At 33.6% G+C, this 23,202-nt stretch overlaps 1 protein-coding gene across 1 annotated transcript in view; it reads right to left on the bottom strand.

Annotated features, from left to right (window-relative positions):
- LOC129236674 (uncharacterized) overlaps nt 1–23,202 on the bottom strand; it is a 29,485-nt gene that overhangs the window by 5,249 nt on the left and 1,034 nt on the right. Inside the window, exons 2-8 of the mRNA XM_054870929.1 lie at nt 19,116–19,228; nt 18,518–19,028; nt 18,246–18,447; nt 16,024–16,266; nt 14,693–14,950; nt 14,520–14,613; nt 6,535–6,631 (exon numbers count right to left, since the gene is read on the bottom strand). Of these exons, the coding sequence (XP_054726904.1) occupies nt 6,535–6,631; nt 14,520–14,613; nt 14,693–14,950; nt 16,024–16,266; nt 18,246–18,447; nt 18,518–19,028; nt 19,116–19,228 (1,518 nt within the window). The remainder of the gene's footprint in view (nt 1–6,534; nt 6,632–14,519; nt 14,614–14,692; nt 14,951–16,023; nt 16,267–18,245; nt 18,448–18,517; nt 19,029–19,115; nt 19,229–23,202) is intronic.

The raw sequence follows: 23,202 nt of genomic DNA, 5'->3' as shown, positions 1-23,202 counted from the left end.
TGGAGTTTAGTATGGTACGGTACATGTGTCATTCTCTTCATCAGTTTTGAATACTTCTCTGTAAGAATTCGATCATCATCATTCATCTGAAGTCGTCATCAACTAAATTCCATTGTTTAAATCGAGAAGCGAGCATTTCAGATTGTCTTCCCGATAGAAGTAAATCACGAGAAAGATCCTGAAAATCTGAATTTGATACAATGTCTCGTTCTGAAAACTTAGAACCAGACGGAAAGTACTCTTCATCATCAGGTTTATTGTTATCAGTTTGATCATCATCAGCAATGAGTTGAACTTCCTTCAGTTCATGACCTGCAGTTGAGTCAATCATATCGTCCAAGACTACGGGGTTCTTAACAGTTGCAACATCAGCATACTTTATGTGCTTTCGAGTTTTATAATGATGACCGTTTACGTCCGTTTTACAAAAATAACAATCATCTGGTTTATGATAAAGCTGATGATGCCATATCATCGGAGAATATTGAGAAATTTGACTTTTCTGGCAACGTTTTGATTTATATCTTTTGAATTTCAATGAAACAAACAATAAAACTTTGACGTTTTAATAAGGTTAAATTATAATAACAAACTTCTTTTGTTAATCAATGTACAGTGTGAACTTTGGCACACTTGGGAGCTTTTCCATATTTCTATTGAAAAAAATGTGCTATAATATGTCAGATATTTTCGTAAGTTCTAACCAGTTCTGTTGTATGCAGTACAGTGTACTCTTATGTATTCATATATACTCCAATAAATATTACGTATCTATAATAACGCATCAAAACACGTCCTTATTCCCATTTAGCGTAAGCTATACCAACATTCCAAATTAGTAAAAAAAAAAACAAAAAATCTTAAAACTCGCACAACTCTATTAATTTTAATTCAATTACAGTCAAATATAGCTCATTTGACGTAAAATTAAATTTACTATAACAGTAGTGTACTAAAAAAAATCCTCAATATCGGATAATATCGTAAAAATTATGTCAAAGTCGAAAAAATAGAGAAAAAATAAAAAAATTCCAAATACTTCCGTCTACAGTCTCGTCAGTTGTCATTTCAGAAAAAATGTTAACACACTGTCAAAAAGGCTTGTTTTTGTTCTTTCGAACTAAAAAAGCAAATTCGAAATCGGATGGAAATTGGCGAAGTTAGGAGTGATTGTTCATATCAACCTACTGAAAAACGGTTTTATGGCCATAAAATGAGATTTTGGGGGTGTATTGGAAATTTCAACTATACCATTATTTTCAGTTTTTCATAAGCTACAACCCTCACCATGTCCGATCCAAAGTTTTTTTGCAACTTTTTTTTTTGTACCACAGTGTAATTTTCCACCGGCTCTGAACCGTTTTTTATGAGGAGCTTTTTCATGACAGAAATACATTCAGAAGTTTGATGCGGCACGAGCCATTAGAGGCTGCGACCGCCATTAGAAAAACTGGTTATTCGTGTGCGGCCTTTCGAACCTGCACACTTCCAAATGATAATCACGCACCAACCCGTTCGGCTAGGGGTTTGCTATGGCCCTAAAGGCGGTATAGAACTTCAACCCATGCGAGTTAGACGATGACGATTTTTACTCACGGTATGTCACGAGAGAATGCCACTGTTAAGTTTATAATTCGTATGGAAATAAAAACAAAAGTAATGAGTAGCGCAATAAAGATTTGTACCCCATTTTCATGATTCAATACTAAAAGGTTTGCTCAGTAAGCAGCTTTCTCATTCCCTCTTGACAAATCGGCTCCCTTAGCAAGACACTGGGTTGCTAGCTCTAGAAATTTTGACTAAAAGTGGAGGAAAAGTAAAATTTGTAGAAAAAACATTTCATTTTCAAAATGGACTGCTTACGAGCAACAACTCGCTCAAGAGTTGTCATCGGTATGTTCAGGACTATGGTAGTACGACATGGAATACATACCGCTTAAGTCAGGACATGATAGAGTATTTGACGCAATCCGAGATCGAGATGGAGAATTTAGAAGAATTTCGAGAATTTATTTCTTATGATGTGGTGATTTAAACGGAACTCATGTTTTGCAAAGTGCTGGCGTTTGCTAAAGAGTTAAAGCAGGGAGAATTATTGAATAGTCCCGACGCAATCGATTACATTGCATACCTCATTATAAATGAACCCACCTTTCTATGGATGGATGAAGTGTCCAAAGGAGGCTTAGAAAAGCACAGTTCCAGTATGAAAGAGCTTCTCATAAAAAACCATCTACCGGAACCGGCTTAAAACTGTAGGGCCTTCCAATTATGGAACGCGCGCTACAAATAGGAGGAGGATCTCGGCGAAACACCTAACAGAATTGTAGGTGCCAATTATTTATTTATTTTTAACAAAATTGTTTCATATTGGCGAAACTTCGCGATTGGTTTTAAATTTAAAAATTATTTCACAAAATAAAATCTTGGATCATGTGAAATAATTTTTTGTTTTAATATTAGACTTGGCAATTTCCGCTAATCACTTCTATCTATACCATTATTTACATTCAAATATTAATTAAAATTTATTTTTTAAACCGTTCACAGTTTGTTTCCATTTAAGTAACAAAATACTATTTTGCTACCATTTTTCCCAAAAAGGATTTAATTTTTTACATACAACCTTTTGCAAGGGAGCGTTTAAATACAACCTTTTGTAAGGGAGTGTCAAAAATCAAATGTCACTAGTGAGCAAACCTTTAATAATTGAATCATGCCCCATTTTATTATTACATTTTTTGTTTGAAAACAAAAATAATTTTATTTCGATCTGTCAATTAATTCTTTCCTTACAAGCTATTTGAAGTTGACTTGGTCGTGTATTTTATTGCAATGGAAAGAGTCGAATATTGCAGTGTGCAGTGATTAAATTCTCTGTTTCGAAAGGTTTATTAAAAACATAATTTCTTAAAAAAATTGTGGAAGTTTTAACAAAAGAGCAGATTGTTTGCCTTTTCGAAGGGCTTTCGCAAAATCAATACAGAGATAGTATGAAATTATTGAAGAATCATTAGAAAAAGCATATTGATTGAGCGATATTACAATGTAAAAAAAATGCATATACAATTTCACGCTCCTTATGTTGTGCTTTCTTACTTTTTAACCAACCTAAGAACATACATACTGTTTACTTTATGTTAAGTTATGTTCAAAAGGCCACCTTAGGCTTCTTATTTTTGAATTGTTAATAAACTCAAGTAGGCAATTTAGCCTTGTGCAGCAATGTCATACTAATTGTACATATATTATAAATTGCGTTGTTAATGAAGCGATACTTTAATCAATTAGCGAAATGCGCAACCATCTTCCGTGCGTCGAGCGAAATCCACACAATAAATTAAATTGTTGCTTACAAATAAAGATTTTACAAAGCGCTTTAACCCTTTACCAACAAAATTGATAAGTTTCAGTTTCAAATTATTTATTTGATTTTTAGAAAGCCTTAAGGAGACCGGTGGTCTAGAAATTAAAAAAAATCGATTATTTTCAATATTTCGAAAGTTTAGTATCTTAGGAATATGCCGTGAAATTTTCATGTGGAAATACCCAATATTATAGCTTCTACAGCTCATTAACTAGGTAGGGGGCAGTCCGCGCGCCTCTGTACCTCAAACTTTAAACTAATTTATTTCGAAACGATTTTTTCGGCACGGCGGGGATGGAAAAAAAAAATCAACCGAATCACTTGAAATTTGAATATGGTGTTCACAACATGTATGGCTATTTTACACTAAACGAGTGAAATAATACCCGATTTTACGAAATTTTTTTTAAAAGTGCGCTGTTTTTTGATTTGTTCTAGTTCCAGCCATAACCGCACTCTTTCTGATTAAGAATATTCTTCAATTTTGTGTTTCAAATGAGAAGAAGTCTCGAAATCACCTACGCCGTCAGGGTCCGATTTTTATATAAATATTGTGTATAAAATAAAACAAAAAAAAAACAAAAATTTTATGCTCAATTGATTTAGTAATAAACAAGAAAAGTTGAAATATCATTTTTTAATTTTTAATGGCAAAAAAACGGTAAGACCGTAAAATTTTCGTGCTCTAGACCACCGGGTTCCCTTAAGCTCATAAAAGGGCAGCATGGGCTATATCTATGAATGCTTGTTTGTTTATTTGTTAGTATCCTTTCGCAGCCGTACCGTTCATCCAGTACGAAAGGCCTGATGTCAAAAAAGAAATGCAAATTGCATCTCACTACTTAAAAATATTGCTTAATATTTTTGATTAATTGTATCCAGACCACACTTGTTCTAATATCGTAGCTGGCTATTTTGAACCGCTTTATCAGCTGATGCATGCTGTTAGTTTTCCTTATTGAGGTGGAAGAACACTTGCAAATTTGATTGGAGTGTCGGAGAAAATTTACTTTTTGCTCGGATTGTTTATGACACGCCGCGAGTAATGATTTTCTAAAACAAGTACGCTAATAAGCTCGGGTTAAGGTCACTGTATATCTGCACACTTTATTACTTACGGCGGTGCCTCACCGCCATTCAGTTGCGCTCGGGTTCGAGATCGAGTGTGGATACGAAACACCAAAATGATAGAAAATATTTTTTTCTAATAGAGGACGCTCCACGGCAGGCAATGGCAAGCCTTCAAGTGTGCCGTAAAAAAAGCTTTCATAAAAATCTATCTGTAGGTCACTCTATTTGAGGAACAACATCAAGACGCATACCGTGAGTTCGAGCAGGAGCTCGACCAAATAACCGTTTTATATATCTCTGAAAACTCCCTCTGAGTTTTATACTTCCTACAGAGTCTAAATATACATTTTTATACTTCTTTACCTAAATTTCCCCAGTATTATTTTTTTCAAGAATATTTTTCTGTGCAAAACTAAAGTATCATAGTAATAAAGCATTCCTCGTGCGCCTTATACGCTATTCGAGTATTTGGTATGTTTGGACGATCTTCAATAATTGCACTATTCTTTCCTCCTCTTTTTCTTATAATATATGTTTTTATTAATAAGGCAAACTAGGGTATTATATGAAAAAAGTGCTTCGTTAAATTAGTCTAGTTTGGCGTCTCTGGACACGAAAAAGAGTTGTATTTATTACTACAATAAAGTGTTTTCCAGATATAGCAGAAAATCTGTCAAATATTTAATCCTTATTCAATATTTGTCTGGTGGCAAAGAGTGAATGTGGCAAACATTTAGATAGGCACTTGTATTTAATTTGCCGTAGCTTTTGTATTTTTTTCCGATTTTGACCGTCTCTTGCTTTACACTTTCGAAATGATTTTATTTATTTATTTTTATTTCCATTATTGTTAGAATAAACGCTTATAATTTTTTGTTTCACAAAGTTTGTCAACTAAAAATAATGAATAAAAATGAAAAACTTTCTAAAAATATTCCAAATGTCCTTATTTTTTAAATTTAAACAAAAAATATATTTTTGCCTTTTTCTCGAAAACACATCTCCGGAAAAATAAATTAAAGTACTTTTCGTGGTCAGCACCTCAAAATATATTAAGTATAAAAAATAATTTGTCACGAGGTGCTACTTTTTAAGAAAATATTTGTTTTTTATGAGAATATTTGTTTTTAGAAAATATTTGTTTCACAAAGCTGAAAACAATGCGTTTTTTCGAATATTTTCTTTCACATTTTTTTTTTAATGGAATATTCAATGTTTTATAAAATATGTAGATGTCGGCGATCAATATATTCAACGATTTTGAAGATGTGACTAATTTTAAAAAGTTGATTTTTATTCTGTAAATTGAAAAATTTCTGAGGGAATACTAAAAAAAATTTGAACTAACTTCGTGAAATGGTTTGCGCTTTTCGGATATGCACAACTTCGTTTTGTATATGAATGACCCATTAGGCCCATGCGTTAGCTGGAGAGTTCATCGTGCAACATTAGGGGTATTTTTTTAACATCCTTAATATCATAACAATTCGTCGCTTGTCGTGACTATCGCAGTGGCGCAGTCAAAATGAAATTTCAAAAAATTAACCTACAAATCATTTTTCGGAAACAAGAAATTACTTTCAAAAAGTCCACAGACACATAATTACCCGCTTTTGGATTACTTTCTCAAATCTTCAGTTTGTTAGGCACTCGAATATATGTAGACTTTCTATACTTTCTTTGTCATGCCAGAACATACCTTAAGTTTAGCTGTATTCATAAAGCGAAGGGGTTTTCCATAATATGTGGGAAAATTAAACGTTAGCTCCCACGTGTCACTATTTCAGTTTCACTTTTGAAGTCTTAGCAGACTTTTTCTAGTAGCGGGTAAAATTTGTATTGTAAACTCTTTCCTACTCCTTCAAAATATGTGCATGATTTAAAATAATTTATTAAGTGCACTTAGAACAGAAACCCACAACTCAGAACGTCCATTTTACTGTATTTGTATATTAGAAATTTGCATGCCAAAATAATTCCTTTTACACAGGCTGCATAAACTCTTGATTTCTTATATTCATTACCACTTTTCCACATATTTCCTGAGAGAATATAATATTTTTGTCATTGTGATTAATTATTTTCAAACACTGTACCTATTCCCATAAAGCCAGTGCCTCCTGTCACAAAAACGGTTTTATTCCGGTAAAAGTTTTGTATGTCCGACAACATTTTGTTCGACCGATGCAAAAGATTTCACGACTTGCTTAACGATTAGCGATCACTAAAGAGACTGAATGAGCCTACTGAAAAGTTTTATAGTTTATACCCGCAGTTAATGAACTAAACTATTGGAACTTATTGATTTATGCATTTTTTCTTTCGCGTGGTGCATTTACATAATTAAATGGCATATACTTTAGCATATTTGAAATGAAACGATTGAATAGAACAAAAAAAAATACCAACTATGAACTTTTACATGGATGAGCAAACAGTCTAGCAAATTTGATATCCTGAGGGGTCCAAAAATCAAAGGGGAAAGTGCTTTTGACATGATCCGGCTGTGAAAAAGTATAATAGCATAGACAGGCAGTGGCATTAATCGGGATTAACGACTTAATTAGGATTTATTAATTAATTTCAACTAATCCGGATCAACCGCTAGACCTAGTTTTCATAATTTAACCGGATTAGAAGCATTTTCGATGGCAACGCTGCCGAAAACGACTATTAATATTTATTGTGAACGAAAAATAATCAAACTTTTAAAAGGAAGAACAAGAAAGATTGCCCTCACAGCTAGGCAGGCAATGGCTAACCTCCGAGTGTATTTCTGCCATGAAAAAGCTCCTCATAAAAATATCTACCGTTCGGAGTCGGCTTGAAACTGTAGGCCCCTCCATTTGTGGAACAACATCAAGACGCACGCCACAAATAGGAGGAGGAGCTCGGCCAAATACCCAAAAAAGGTGCACGCGCCAATTATATGCATATACAGGGTCCGCCATATAACTTTACGGAATTGAAAATGCTATAAAAAAGAAACTACTCAATATTTTTCCAAACTGTTTTTTTTATTTTGAAGTACAATCCTTCCGGTTAATGATGGAACACAACTTCATTCATATGGACTTTGTACGGCGTCATACCAAGGTTTTTACGCAAAATTCTTCTCAATGATGTCTCCGAAATGTCCAATTGTTGAGAACGACGGTGAACTCATGTTCCTGGTGATTCACGAACACTCTCGGCCACAGCAGCAATATTTTCGGGTGTACGCACGGTTTTTGGTGGGTCACGCGTTGGTTTGTCAATAAGCAACCCAGTTTCTTTTACTTTTTCGCAAAGTAACGCACATACGCTTCATGCGGTGCTTTTTTTCTTCCCATTGCCGTACGTAATTTTCGTACACATTCTGCAACATTACCATCATTTTCAAAGTAATGTCGCAATATTTCCCAGCGTTCTTTGAGCGTATACACAACAATTTTCGTTCAGCGGAAGAATAAAACTAATTTTCTGTCAAATTAGATGACAGCTAAGTGTTACCATTCTTCAAATAATACCTAGTTCAAATCCGTAACGATAGATGGCGGGCCCTATATATATAAATTATTTACAATTATAATTATTATTATATGGAGAAACGAACAGGGGTGTTATTTTGATATTCAAAGAAAAATGTTATTTTTTAATATAAATGGTCGGATGTTTATTTCATTATCAAGAGGAAGATATGCCGTTAATATTGGAAAACAACATCAGGCAAATGACCACCACGACCATGCTTTCAGAACAATAACCTTTTCATGAAGTTTTCCATAACCGAATTGCAAAGTGGTTGCCCTCTATAGCCTCACGAACTCCCTAAACCTTCTCTTTTACGTGACCCCAAAGAAAAAAGTCAAAAGGTGTTAAATCACAAGATATCGGTGGCCAATTGTGATCACCTCTTCGAGAGATAACACGGTCCGGAAACTTTTTCCGTAAAAGATCAATGGTTTCGTTGCTTGTGCGGCACGTAGTGCCGTCTTGTTGAAAATAAACGTTGTCCATATCAATACCATCCAATTCCGGCCATAAAAAATCGATAGCCTTTTATACATTTAAATAACATCTGTTACTGGAAAATCCTTTATATAAATATACTGGTATTCATATTTCGGAGCAGTTTGAGAAATGCAATTTAAGATTTTTTAAAATAAATAATTATTTTTTAGTATCAGGACAGCTAATACCCGTATTTGTTGCAGGCGGTCCATCTTTTACTGACAACAGCTGTTCGCTAGTCCGCCTAACAACCGTCTATCACCAATTTTAATCAGATTAACTGCCCCGGAAATCTGGATCAACGACGCCATCTGCCAATGCTATAAGGATGTAGTAAAAGAAGCAGTAAATGAAATATGAGTGCAAGTCCTTTATTTCTCAAGCTGCTCCAATTGCTAAAGCTAAAAATTTTGCAATAAGGATTTAAAAGTATCCTTACTATTAAAAAGTATCTTATTACCTCCACTTTTATCTCACGTTTAATTGAACAAATAAGTTTAATGCAGAGATACATATTTTTTTAATCGTTGTTTCTACTTGTTGCCTTCTTATATAAAAGCTTACAGTTTTTCTCAATTGAAATGGTTTGAAGACTAGGCGTTATGGAGATCCTGGTAGATAAAAAAATGTCAACTGTTTTCAACTCGGTAACCATTTACCGGATTGGGAATAAAACTATAAGCCACGTAGTCCATATACAGAAGATGGTGCAAAATTAATCATCCAATTTCTTTTATGAATAACTTTTTTATCATACTAAATAAAAAATTGATTTTGAGTGATGGAAATCTTTATATTGACCTTTACGCGCTCCATTGCTTGTCTGTTTGTATACTGCAACTGTCTAATTCACAAGTGTCAAATATGACTGACGTGTGGATGCTATTTTCAAAATTAAATCTTCCGATAGGGTGAATATTTTTGTGCCACCTTGTATAAATATTTGGCAAGACGGAAAAATTTATCAAGACAGAGAAATGTTTGAACAATACTATGCACGCGTATGTGAAATGGGCCAAAGAGCATTTAAATTTGCTATGTAATTGTGAATTCATTTGGGATCGGGCTTTTAGACTACTCACTCATTTACTAAATCACGAGAATGTGATTGAAATTTTTATTTGAAAAATATATATGTCATTCCGTCGTAGCCGAATGGGTTGGTGCTTGACTACCATTCGGAATTCAGAGAGAACGTAGGTTTAAATCTCGGAGAAAGACCAAAATGAAAAAAAGTTTTTTCTAATAGCGGTCGCCTCTTGGCAGGCAATAGTAAGCCTCCGATTGTATTTCTGCCATAAAAACTCTCCTCATAAAAATATCTGTCATTTGGAATGGGCTTGAGACTGAAGCTCCCTCCATTTGTGGAACAACATCAAGACGCACGCCACAAATAGGAGGAGGAGCTCGGTCAAACTCTCAAAAAAGGTGCACGCGCCAATTATATGCATATAGTATATAGTATATATATACAATACTATGCACGCGTATGTGAAATAGTATATATATATATATATATATATATATATATAATAATAATAACAACTATAATATAATTATTATTATATGGAGAAAGTTTGTAACACACTCTAAAAAAAATTATATAATTTTTCAGCAACTTCAAATTTGTACTTTATGGTACTAATAAACTTTACTGTATCAATAAACTTAAAACTGTATACCAAAATCTTTACAGAAATTGTAATAAAATTCTTTTATTGAGATGAAAAATTTGTTGAATTTTTCCAGTTTTTGTATAAAGTTTAAGAAAAAAAATTTATATGGGTTTTGTTAGACAATGAGCTATGCTTTTATGCAAAAATAATGTATATACAAAAAAATTGTCAAAATTTAGGAAAATGTCGCTGTACACTACATTAAAATATTCCAAAAATTTGCAGAGATGACTCTAAAGGACCCAAAAAAACCAATAAAAAGAAAACTAAAATGTGCCCAAATAAGACTCCAAAAAGAATGCCAGCAAGTTTCAAAGAAAGATCCAAAAGGGTTCCGAATTATCACTGGAGATGTCATAAAATTCACGAAATTTATCAAATTTTTAGACCCCTTTCAGCGTGTTCTCGTAGAACAAAAAATTGTTCACCCAAAAGCTCAAAAAACACTTCATTTATGAGGAAAAGGCTTCGGTATAAGCACGGTTGTAACTTATGAGAGCATCTTCTAGAATATTTTTGGTTAGCCGAGTATTGTTGCGTATTTTAAGGGGATATGTTGGTTTTTTTCTTATTTCTTTGAGGATTTTTACGTTCTTTGTACAAAGATTTTATCTAATACTCCGTTGAATACTTTGCCAGAACATTTAACCCTATAGCGACCTCCTCAATGCCATTTTAATTATATATACATATATATGAGTACCGGTCGCTCCTCGGCAGACAATAGCAAACAACCTAGTGCATTTCTGCCATGAAAATACTCCTCACAAAAAACCATCTGCCGCTCGTATGCGGCGTAAAACTGTGGGCCCTTCATTTCTGCATCGCATCAAGACGCACCCCACAAATTGCAGGAGGAGTTCAGCCAAACACCCACAAAGCGTTTAAGCGCCAATTATATATATATATTTACATTTTTTTTAAAGGAATTTGATAGTATGTGGCACCAAAAAGTCTTACCGTCGAAGCCAGTTTGTGAATCTCATTCAATGCCGACGACCTCGTAACACGTGAACTATCCTCTTCTAGGAGCTCAAACAAATTGCGGATTTAAAGCTTGTATGATTATATCTTTAGCAACCAAGATGTTACTTTACAAAGTGTCATCTATTTTCAACGGATTAAAGGTATTTCCCATTGTTTCCCGCTGCATTTGAAGTACTCATAAAATTTGCTGTTTGTTTTCATCTTCCAAAAATATTTTTTCCACACTTTTTATAGAAGTCATTTTATTCGTAAGAAAAGAAAAATAATTCCAAAATAACGCCAAAGAAATAACTTTTTAAGCTAACCTTGCTTTTACGAGGGGTGCCTTTTATATTTCAGGATTTGGCAACCCTAGTGTTGCAATCTGGCAACTGACAGCTGTATCGCAAAGTTTGACCTTTTTTGGCTTTTACGTACTCAGAACGTTTTGAAATACCAGCGCTATTTGTGTTGTTTACAGTAACTTAAAAGATTCATCTCGGTCCAAAAATGGAATTAAATCGTGAACATTTTCGTGCGATTATTTTTTACAACTTTCGACGTGGATTAACTCAGCAACATTGCATGAATGAACTTAATTCATTTTTTGGCGATGAAGCTCCATCAAGGACCAGTGTTTATCGATGGTATGGTGAATTCAATCGTGGTCGTAGTTCACTCCAAGACGAATTTCGTGAAGGTCGTCCAAAATCAGTTGTTGTTACGAAAACCATTGATGCTGTGCTCGAACTGATATTGCAAGATCGTCATGTGACCTATCGTGAGATTGAGACAATCTTAGGCATTAGTGGGACCAGCACACATTCAATATTGCATAAACATTTGACTGTCAAAAAAATTTGTTCGCGTTGGATCCCACACAATTTGTCAATCGCTCAAAAAAAACGCTCGTGTCGATTGGTCGAAGGAAATGCTCAAAAAATACGATCGCCGGGCTTCGAAACACGTCTATGTCAAGATGAGCCAAATCCAACAAAAGTTGTTCGCTCACGAAGCACTTCCAAGCAAATGGTCGCCTGTTTTTTCGGAAAAACTGGACATGTCGCAACCGTACCACTAGAACAACGCAGAACAGTAAATTCTGAGTGGTACACAACCATTTGTTTGCCAGTTGTCTTCCAAGAAATTAGGAAAACCAATCGCCAAACACGGATCACTCTTCACCAGGACAATGCGAGCTCTCACATATCGGCTCAAACAACTGCATTTTTGAGCACCCAAAACATCGAATTAATGGGTCATCCGCCGTATAGTCCTGACTTGGCACCGAATGACTTCTGTTTATTCCCGTACGTAAAAAACAAACTGAGAGGTCAACGATTTTCGACAACTGAAGAAGCGGTTGCGGCATTCAGAATGCATGTTTTGGATGTACCTCATTCAGAGTGGCAAAAGTGCTTCGACAATTGGTTCAAACGCATGCAAAAGTGTATAGATCTTTATGGAGAATATTTTGAAAAACAATAAAGTGATTTTCGATGATTAAAATTTGTTTTTGTTCTCTAATCCCGACATATAAAAGGCACCCCTCGTACTTCATGCCAGCTGATGTCGATAAGAGCATAATCCAAAAATTGATAGCAAATTTTTCAGTATCAGATAACTGTATGCACATTAAAAAATAAGAATAAAAAATAAAAAAAATTCTTGTAAAAAGAAAAATAATTTACCTTTCCGTTACAAAAATGTTATGTTAGCTTAGTTATAAAGTTATTAAATATATTTTTTATTTATATTTATACGCAAACGAAGCAGTTGGCACCAGCTAGTTTGCGTAGATATATAAAAAGATGAAATGGGTAGGTTAAATCTCGTCATCACATAAGATTTGCTTATTTATTCTGAGTTCAGCGCATTCCTTGACCTTGTCACTGATAATTTAGGATATCGGGATATGCGTTGTGCTATAGCTTAAGTTAGGTTCTTCAGCCAGCCAAAGCCATCACATAGACCTATTGGTCCTTAGTGTTATCAGATGGAGCTAGACCTTTATGTTTCTTTGCATTAGATATCTTGTAATATGTCTGCGTCTTTTGCGACTCTAAGTAAACTCTGAAGCTCTAAGTAAACTCTGAAGATTACTAACGAATTTTTATCTGCGCACCATATCTCGATTTGTTTATCACTCATTTAAAAAATGGCTCTGTGAATCATCGGAATATTTTATCAAATTTCGATTGTCTATTCTGGGAAAAAACTAAGGGTTTTGATGAACGGTCAAGTGTTCAGTTGCTCAAACTATGCTCGAAAATTTTGCATAATGATTCTATGTACATATGAATAAAAAGTTTTAGCTACTAGTGCCCTTCCATAATTATATTTCTAATGAGTAAATAAAAATAAAATAAATAAAATACAACTCTGGCGTCAGCTTTTTGCCGAAAAAGGTTTTAAACTCCCTCGAAACGCCTGATATTTGCAATAGAATGTTCATCATCTTCTTCCTTGCCTAATATTCATCCAACGAGATTTCAATCTTAACATACAAACGTTGTGGAAGAGTTCTTTTGGAGTATCGTCAAGAGTTCTACAGAGTGTAAGAGTTAGACCAAATGCATTTGCTGGTCTCAGAGTACTAAAAATGTTGAGTTTTTTTTAAAAAAGTCGTATTCATTTTTATTTTTATTTATTTAAAGCTTAAATTTAATTCCAAGAATAATGTTATGTGATTTTTAAAACCCTTTTAAAGTAAAAGTAAAACGATTAATTGGAATTATTCAAAGTATAAAACGTAATTTATTATAAATGTTTTATTTTTTTTTTAATTTACAATTGGCTTTAGATTGTCTTAGCAATGACAGCTCCTTAGCAATGGAGCGGTATATGACAAATATGCATAAATTGCATAAATGATATGATATATACACTAGGACGCCTCACCAAAACAAAGTTGTAGTGGTTTCACCATAATTATGCCTTGTCCTATACTAAGACTTCCGCCGAAATATTAAACTTTTTTTTGAAATTTACTAATAAAATTATTTTTTGAAAATAGTTGATGGAAGAATTTAAGCGTAAAAAGTCTGCATGACTCCCGACTATCCTGATTTTTCGATTTTTAAAGTTAGTCATATGGTAACCCTACAAGCAACGGCACACAATATATTATAATATAAAAATTAAAATTAAAATTAAAAATAATTCATATACAATTTACATTAAAGCTTACGTTAAAAATATGTACCGCCGTACATATAAATCAGGACAATATTTAAAATTAGATTTTCACTTTTACCTCTTACATATTTATGTACTCGTACATACTTACTATGTACACGAGCCTATAAATTACAAATAAAACCAAATTGGACCCTAACTTTCCATGGCTATCACATAAGCAAACATATACAACTACAACTATTAGGAATAAAAAGCTTCTTTTTTGTACAAATGATAGGTACTAAGACCTCCACTAAGCTAACTTAGGGCGCTTGAAAAACTCGCAGGATTGTCCATGATAACAAACCGCAAACGCCGCCATAGACCAGCAGCTGAACTATGCGATGCAAAATAAGGAGTCTGAAAAAGAAGTTGTTGTTTGGCATTATAAAATATAATATAATTTTGCTTAATAAATAAAAACACAATTTTCATATACCTGAGAAACAGCTTTTTAGCTTTTGGTATAGTCTCCGGTTGTTCCTGACCTATGTAGCGGCGTAAACCCAGTAAAGAATTGTAGAAGTACTCAGACCAATTTATTGAGGACATATCGAAATTAAATAAATTTTGATCGAGACTAGAGAGTGAATGCCATAATTTTGTTGTATTTTCCATGGTAAAAGTGAATTTATGTTCAACAAAGTAATCCAGCACGCCGGTTTGTTTGTGAATTTTACGATAAAGTTTTACCATTCTGAAAACCAAAAAATACATACATATTTTGTTTGATTGAAGGTTTCATTATTACATACAATCGCAAAGTGTATATAAGGATGGTAAAAAAATGTTTTCTTTGTGAGTAAATATTTCTTAGGTGGGTCACCGATTTTTGGAAAGTGTAGCAATGTTTGTGGAATTAATTTTTTCTGGTTTATAATAATTAAAAAAACAAATATACAAAATTTGAGAATTATTTGGAAATTATAGCTATTAAATTTTTTTTTTAAATAGTTTGGATTTTAAATTATATTCTCGGGATCGGCAATATCGATTTCGTTCTTCCTTTAAATACCTAAACATGATGATGTTTTCCTGTCGTTTATAGTTTTAAGATTGCCATAAAAATATTTTTCCTGCAAAATTATTAAGAATTAAATTAAAAATTCTATTAACTTCTCAATCGCTTTAAGATCGCTTTTTAACCTAATATTGTTGTACATTTCATTAAAATTCATGCAAATTATTTGTAGAATAAATGTATGTATATATACTTATATATATATACAGTCTGTGTCAGAAAGAAGGAACCGCGGTTATTCATAAAATATGAAAGATATATATTAAAATTTTTTTTACATGAAAGTATGTACTACGAGTCACAATTACTCAATAAGCCGTGTAGTCTCCATCGTTGGAGTATATCCTGGCATCTTCTCGGCAGGCTTTGAATCAGCTTTTCTGCGTAGCTCGTCGACAAACAGGACCAGATTTTGCGAACTCGACGCACGAGCTGCTTTAAATCGTGGACTGGCTTTACGGCAAGATGCGTTTTCATAATTTCTCACACATTTTCAATAGGTCCTTTCGAATGCGTGCATAAAAATACCCCCTCGAAACGCTTCGTGTACTTCTCACTCATTTTTGTTTGGTTGCGTTTACGGCAAAGCTTCAAAGGACACTAATCTGAGCTAGCACAAGCGTCGTAGCCTTTGAGTGTGACTATTACGCAGTAAAAAGCAGAACGAAATATATATTCAAGTTGTAAAAAAAAAAAACGGTTCTTTTCTTCTGACACAGACTGTATATGCATGTATGTGGCGCAAGTACCTTCTTTTCCTTCCCATCAGTAAGAGTAAGAAATCAAAGATATAGCCGGGTATTATGTGGTAGAATAAAATCAAAATATTATATAATAATTTCGATTTAACGACGATTGCAAATGGATACCAGATCATTTGTGTGAGTGGCATGTTGGGTGCATGTTCTTCCAGAGTACGTCGATATGTATCCCATTTCAACATGTTGCGTTCATCAGGCACAAAATTATAAATTGGTGGCGGTTTAACGGGTCTGAAAGAAAATTAATTTTCATTTAAAATGACAATATTTGAAGTGCAATTTTGGATGAAGCAACAGTAACAGTAACGGCAAAGCCTAATAGTGTACTGTGTCGTTTTGGACAGTACCTTGAAGTAATTTGAGTACATTCTTGCTCAACAAAGTGCATGGAATATTGGCTAATTTTTGTTAACTTCTTTGATCTTAAAATGGTCTAAAAACAAGCTCGTTGGCGAGGTTAAAAGGCTAACAAAAGTTTCGACTAACTCCTTGCCATAACTGGAACTTCATGGAACAAGTTTGATCCTAAAAACTATAGATCGGCTTGTAAGTATGAAGACCATCGTGGTTAAGAGGAATTGGTTTTATTATTACTATTATTATTATTACTTATTTATTAAATTATAATTAAAATTATAAACTAAGGACAAAAATACCTGTATTCTGATATTTCTTCTTCGCCTCCACTACAAGCCCAAGACCTACTCTTATAGTATAACTGAAGCCAGTTATGTAGAAGAGTTTGTTATCCCGACCAAAAAAATCAATTCCCTGCAGATTTGTACATTTCTTTTTGAAAGATACTATGCCATATTTTTTCACTAGACTAAAAAAATACAAATTCGAACAAAGGCGACTAAAGTCATGGTCAGAAAAATTACTTCAAATAAGCTGTGCGATCCATTAAGTCAAACATTGGATTTCTATGCAAATCCATTCCCCTAATGCTCACAGTTGTATGTACTTATACATACAGTCTGCGTCAAATGTACACCACATATTGACAAATTTGGACTAGTTATTTATATATTATTTAATTCCAATTAACGCAAGGTTTGAAACTTTGTACAAGATTTATAAAAATTCTGCGAACTTTCATCGAAATTTCAAACTTTTTAATCAGAGTTTCTGCATAAATTTCGAGTAGGCAGTTTTATAGTCTACTAATTTTGTTATTATATTTATTTGGCATACGTCGGGTTTTTGCTGTTTCCATATAATCTTGAGAGCTTATAATCATAATTTCCATTTAAATTTTAAATAATTGAATTTCATTCCGCTCTAGCCGGGTATGCTTTGCTGATCAACACTTGTTTATCTTTGTGCCTAGTGGAAAAACTTTATTTAAGCCCGTCTTACTATGTAGTTTTTGTGTCCGGAATAAATATTCACTGCACTCACTAAATTATATATTGTCATTGTTTTCATGGTGGCGGAATTACTCATCCTCTCGATGGTCTGTAAAAATATCAAGTCTTTCATTGAGATCTTCTAAAGGATCTCTTGTTCTGTTATCATGACAGAGCTGATACCTAGAGAAGTGTTAGAAGAGTTGATTTAGGGCGGCATGAGAAAATACGGGAAACGTAAATGTACTTCCTTTTAAAGACCGAAATGTGAAATGAATGGTTCATTGAACTAGAAACACACAAAGTTTTTCTAGCATTAAAATTTTGTTGACAGTTTTACGAGTATGTGGTGTATTGAGTGTGCTCCACTTCGAGTTCCTTGCAACAGGCCAAACAGTAAAAATTTGGTATTACGTCTGCATATTGAAGATTTGAGCCGAAGTGTATAGCAGAAGAGGCCATAGTTTTGGAGAAAAAACGTTTAGTGTTTTTTTTCTTCACCACAACATTTGGCCGGCTCGTACATCGTGTCGCGTAAGCGTTCATTTGACCAAAAACATCGTTAGTACCGTTCGGCAAGCCTCGTATTCCCCTTACATGGCATGCTCCGTCTATTTTTTCCTGTCTATGGGGTTTGCTTTGGAGCTAATAAACTAATTAAAAAAATTAATGAATTAAACATTTTCAGTTGTATTGATAAATTCTACGAACTTTTCTCAACTGAAATGTTTTAGATATGAAGGTATCTTATCTGGTTAGCTACATCACACTGCAGTATTCACTAAATCATGCCGGGCGTATGACTACAAACTATACTCGAATTCTCATAAGTAGTTAAACGAATCTAAAAGTACTACTTACACTTGATTCGCAGTCTTCGAAGTGTTCCACGCTGTGGCCAACATTAAATTAGCGCACATATCTACGGGCACGAAATTCGCGTTTGCATCCAGATGGACATAGATAACGCGAAGTATACCACGAGCGACGCCGAACAAAACGCTCATCGGACCATACAGATTATCCACCCAACCAGCTAGCGGTTCGGTATTGGTTGGTATAACTGCAATATTCAAATGATCAGATTAATATTTTTTGTTCTAATATACGAGTATGTTAGTAATAAATCTTACCTATGCCAGGTCGAAAGACGCATATCGGCAACTCCTTCCCGAGCGAGAGTACGGCCTCTTCGGCTAGAGCTTTGGTAAAAGTATATGTATTGGGAGATTTGCCGCACCACTCAGCGGTCATACGATTAGTTTTCTCCGGACCTAATAACTCCGCCAGTTTGCATATATTTTCGGCGGTTATGCTGAGCTCACTTGTATAGTAAACTTCCTCCAGCCGGAATAGTGTGCAATTCGCAAAGGCGGAAGAAACGTGAACAAAAGCTTGTAATTTGGAGATTTTTTTTGCTAATTGTAATAGGTCCATAGTGGCACGCACATTTATGGCTAATGCAGTGAAGAGTGGCTCATTGAAACGTACAGTGGCAGCGCTGTGTATAACAATTTCAACTTTGTCAATTAGGGTTTGTCGATCTGTCGGTGAGATACCCAGGTTTGGAAGAATACAATCACCAATAATCGGTATTATGCGTGTTCTTGCCGATGGTTTTCTGCGATTCAACTCTGCAAAAAGCTGCAATTTAAATAGTTTTAATTGAAGGTGTGATTTTGTACTTTAGGTTTAATTCTTTTTTTATTCTAGTTCATTCATAGCACTTACGGGATTGCTGAACATAGCATCTATGCGGTCCTCTACTGTTTGCTCCTTTTTGGGACGAATTAATATATAAACACATTTTACTTCTGTAGCGCGCAATATCTTTTCGATATATACTATAAGAAATAAATAAAAATAAGTTTGTTTTAATTATCCTATTTATATATATATATATATATATATATATATATAGGGAAAGTTAAAGGGATTAGATGCGTTGTCAACACTGACGGACGAAACATACAACACACAGACGAACGTTGGAGAGTGTTTTAGATTGTAGGGAATCGGTAGTAGTCGGTTGCCTAAAGACGTTAAAACATTGCTGTAAAGTTGGGCGGCGAGTTTTTAAAAAAGCAAAAAGAAAGTTATATAAAGCGTAATTACCGAGCTCCTCCTCCTAATTGTGGTGTACGATTTGATGTGCCTCCGAGCAGCGAATGGTTTTCGTGAGGAGCTTTTTTGCGTCTCGGAAGATTGCCATTGTTTGCTGAGGGGCACCCGCTATTAGAAAAAAAAACGAAGATTTTAACTCGGGCACTACCGAATGGTAGTCACGCCCTAGGCCATTCGGCTACGGCGACCGCCGGTTATTTCCATTTCTCAAAAAAAATTTTTTAAATTTATTTAAATTGTACGTTTGATTAATTAAAAGGCACACATGGGCGTAGTGGACTAAATTTCAAGTACCGCTAATATTGAAAATAGTAAAGTTTTGTTTTCTAATCTCACTAAAATGCAGTGGGGCTCAGATTTTCTACTAAAAGCAATGAGGGCACAATAGACCATGAGGAGGAAGTGCAAACTTCTAAGAAATCTATTTCTAATGAGGACATGGTTTATGCGGTAGTTGAGAAACTCAAGAAATGAAGAGACATGCAGTTTTCGTCGCTATATGTCGCTACATATATAGTGGTAATATAAACAATTTTCATTAATTCCAAAGGTAGAGCAGCGGAGCAAATTTTCCACTAAACTTAGCGTAGTAAAAAAAGTTGGACTTTTCAAATAATATCCTTTTAAAAAAATTTAGCCATTAACATATACAATCAGCATCAAAATAAAGTACACACTTCATATTGATGAGTTTTGTCTATTTATTTATTTATTTAGTATTTGCAGTTATTTTTTTACAAAAATATAGTTTATACTATAACAAAAACCAGATAAAGCAAAATTTCGAACTTTGTATAAAATTTGTAAAAACTCAAACTTTTTACTCAGAAATTTTAGAAAAATTTTTGAGTATGCAGTTTTATAGACCATGAAATTTCGATATAATAAAGTGCAAATTTCAAATGGTACAAGTTTTTAATCAATGCGCATTTTGACAATTTTTTTCTGCTGGGTGTTTTCTTCCATGCGCAAGACCGTATACGAAAAAAATTCTCAAAAATAAATATGATTTTTAATCTACTTAAAACTTGCTCTTTATTGTGACATAATTCTATGATCTAGGCACACGAAAAAATTTTCTAAAAATTCTGAGTAAAAAGTTGGAAATTTGGATAAAAATTTGCCGAATTTTGACAAATTTTATACAAATTTCGAAATTTTGCTTTATCTGATTTTTGTTGTAGTCTAAACTATATTTTTATAAAAGAATAACTGAAATTACAAAATAAATAAATAAAATAGTCAAACCTTATTAATATGTGATAAACACATTATTTTTAAAATCCTCTCAGTGATCTAAACATATGAAAAAACTCACACAAATTATTTTGTATCCTACCGCTCTTCATCTAATTGTGCCAACTAAAATGTGCCAACTGGGTAGGTGTTCAAAGGCAAAGAATGAAGCAGCCAAATTCGGCTCCGAATATATATACTTGTCCATTAAAAATTAAATCATAATCACAACAGATAACTACTGCTTCTAAAAAAAAATATAATTTGTTTTCGTCTCCTCGCTTATTTTCAGCATATTGTTTCTACCCTAGGAATTTGAGAGGCTGTAAATATTAAGGTTTGCTGCCTCATTCCATATTCCCTCTCACTTGATGAATTCCAAATATTTCCCCTTTGTTTTTGTGGAATGTTTCTACCAATAATTTAATTATGTTCTAAGAAAAGTAAGAGAAACTCGCTAAGAAATCTAAGAAAGAAATCATTTTCTCTCAATATTTGTTTTTAAATAAAACCTATTTTACACCGAAAAGTGTTAATCTTTGATTTACTTGATTAAGGCTGTAGAGGAAAATGTTAAGATAAAAGGCGCTTTTGTTGTAAACTGTTATTTATTTTATATCCAATTACTTCAAAAATTTGATTTGGATTTAAAGAAATCGTAGACTAAGCCGTCTTAACCATTAATTACATTTTATCTTCTAATTGTTTTCCATTCTCATCCACTTTTTCTTTAATTTTCGCAGGTTGCTATGGGATTTTGAGTGATCTTTATTTTGACCTTTACGCGCTCCACTGCTTGTCTGTTTGTATACTGTAGCTGTCTAGTTCACAAGAGTCTAATATGTATGATTGGCCCTGTATGCGCTACCTTCTACAATAGCAAATAAGCTGATTTTTTTAGATGTTTTTGACATCTACGAAAATCGAAAAAAATCCTTCTAGGTATTCCTCGAGGAACATCGCCCTTATTTGATTGGTTTTTCTTATGCATTTTGATTTTTTTTTTGATGATTCAGTTGCGAAAACCGCAAACCAACTTTTTTTCGGGGCGGCTCCGACAGTTTTCTGTCACTCGCTAAATTTTCAATATTTTATAATGAAAACATAAGAAATTATTGCTTATTTGTTGAAGCCTTTCGAAAGAAAAACTGTATTTCGACCAAGCTGGGAATATGAATTTTGCCATACTTTGAAACATGATTCCTGATTTCTATAAATGCCATATAGGCAAATGCCTTGGAAGTCATAACGCACCAGTGAAGTCTTGTAACTCTTTTCTCCCTCTTGCAATTTTTTAATTTTTTAGAAAATAAAACCTTCAAAATATCAAAAAATTCTTGCAACGAAATGTTAGAAAATGCAAGCTTAGCTACTTAATTTTTTTGTGCAATTCTTATTTTAAGTATTTTTTTTTAATATCTAAAACAAAAAGCAATAGAATTAATAAAACTGATTTCAGTGTGCTATAAAACTACATACTCTAAATTTTTGTAAAAATTCTGATCAAAAAGGATTTTGTGAGAAAATAAACTATATTTTCATAAAAAAATTATTAGAACTAAATAAAAAATGAATAAATTGTCTAAACTTGTTAGCAAGTTCCTGTATTATAAATATTTAACGCACTGTATATGTACGAGGGTAGCTTTTTATATTATATTAGTTTGGGAATAAATAAATCCATTATTTTCACGGTAGATGGCTGTACTGATCGATATCTCGTAAAGCATCGATCAAACAATTTAAAGTTATGTCCGTGGTCAAGAAGACATTTCACATTAAACTATTATTTTGCTGTTTTTTTGTTTCTTCCATTCAGTTGGATATTCTGTACATTTTACTTTGGTAAAGACGAAATTGTAAATGGTGTTTATAGTACCGATTCTGTAACGGGTAATTACGTACAATTTTAATTTCGTCGATTCCGTTCAGGCATTTTTTATGTTAAACAAAATGTCGATAATATCGATAGAATCACAGAAATACTCGAGGTTGACCGGCATGTTAACAGTCGCAGCATCTCCCAGGAGCTAAAGATGGACTATAAAACAGTTTTAAGCCATTTGCGGAAAAATTTTACGCAAAATAATGGATTTCTTCATCGATTGCTAATTAATTTAATGAACCCAGTACAGCTTCCGCGGGAAACCTCAAATAATGGAAAACATTTTTTTTCTATTGTAATAGTAATCACGCCTCACCAGGCAGTGGCAATCCTTCGAGCGGATATCTGCCATAAAAACTGTTTATCATAAAGCCAACTTCTGTTCTGTGACCACAGCCCACTGCACTTGTATGAGAGCATCTAGATGCAAACCACATATTGGAAAGGTAGATTCTATTTAGATGATCCAAGTACATTTATGCAAATTTCGGCACTTATTTCACCAATCTCAAGTTTGAGTTCATGTTCCAACTCTTGTATCGTCTCCGGATCGGTGTAACATTTATTCTTAAT

Source organism: Anastrepha obliqua, chromosome 1 (assembly GCF_027943255.1).
Source record: "Anastrepha obliqua isolate idAnaObli1 chromosome 1, idAnaObli1_1.0, whole genome shotgun sequence".
Lineage (NCBI taxonomy): Eukaryota > Metazoa > Arthropoda > Insecta > Diptera > Tephritidae > Anastrepha > Anastrepha obliqua.
This window is presented reverse-complemented; position numbering and strand designations above follow the sequence as displayed.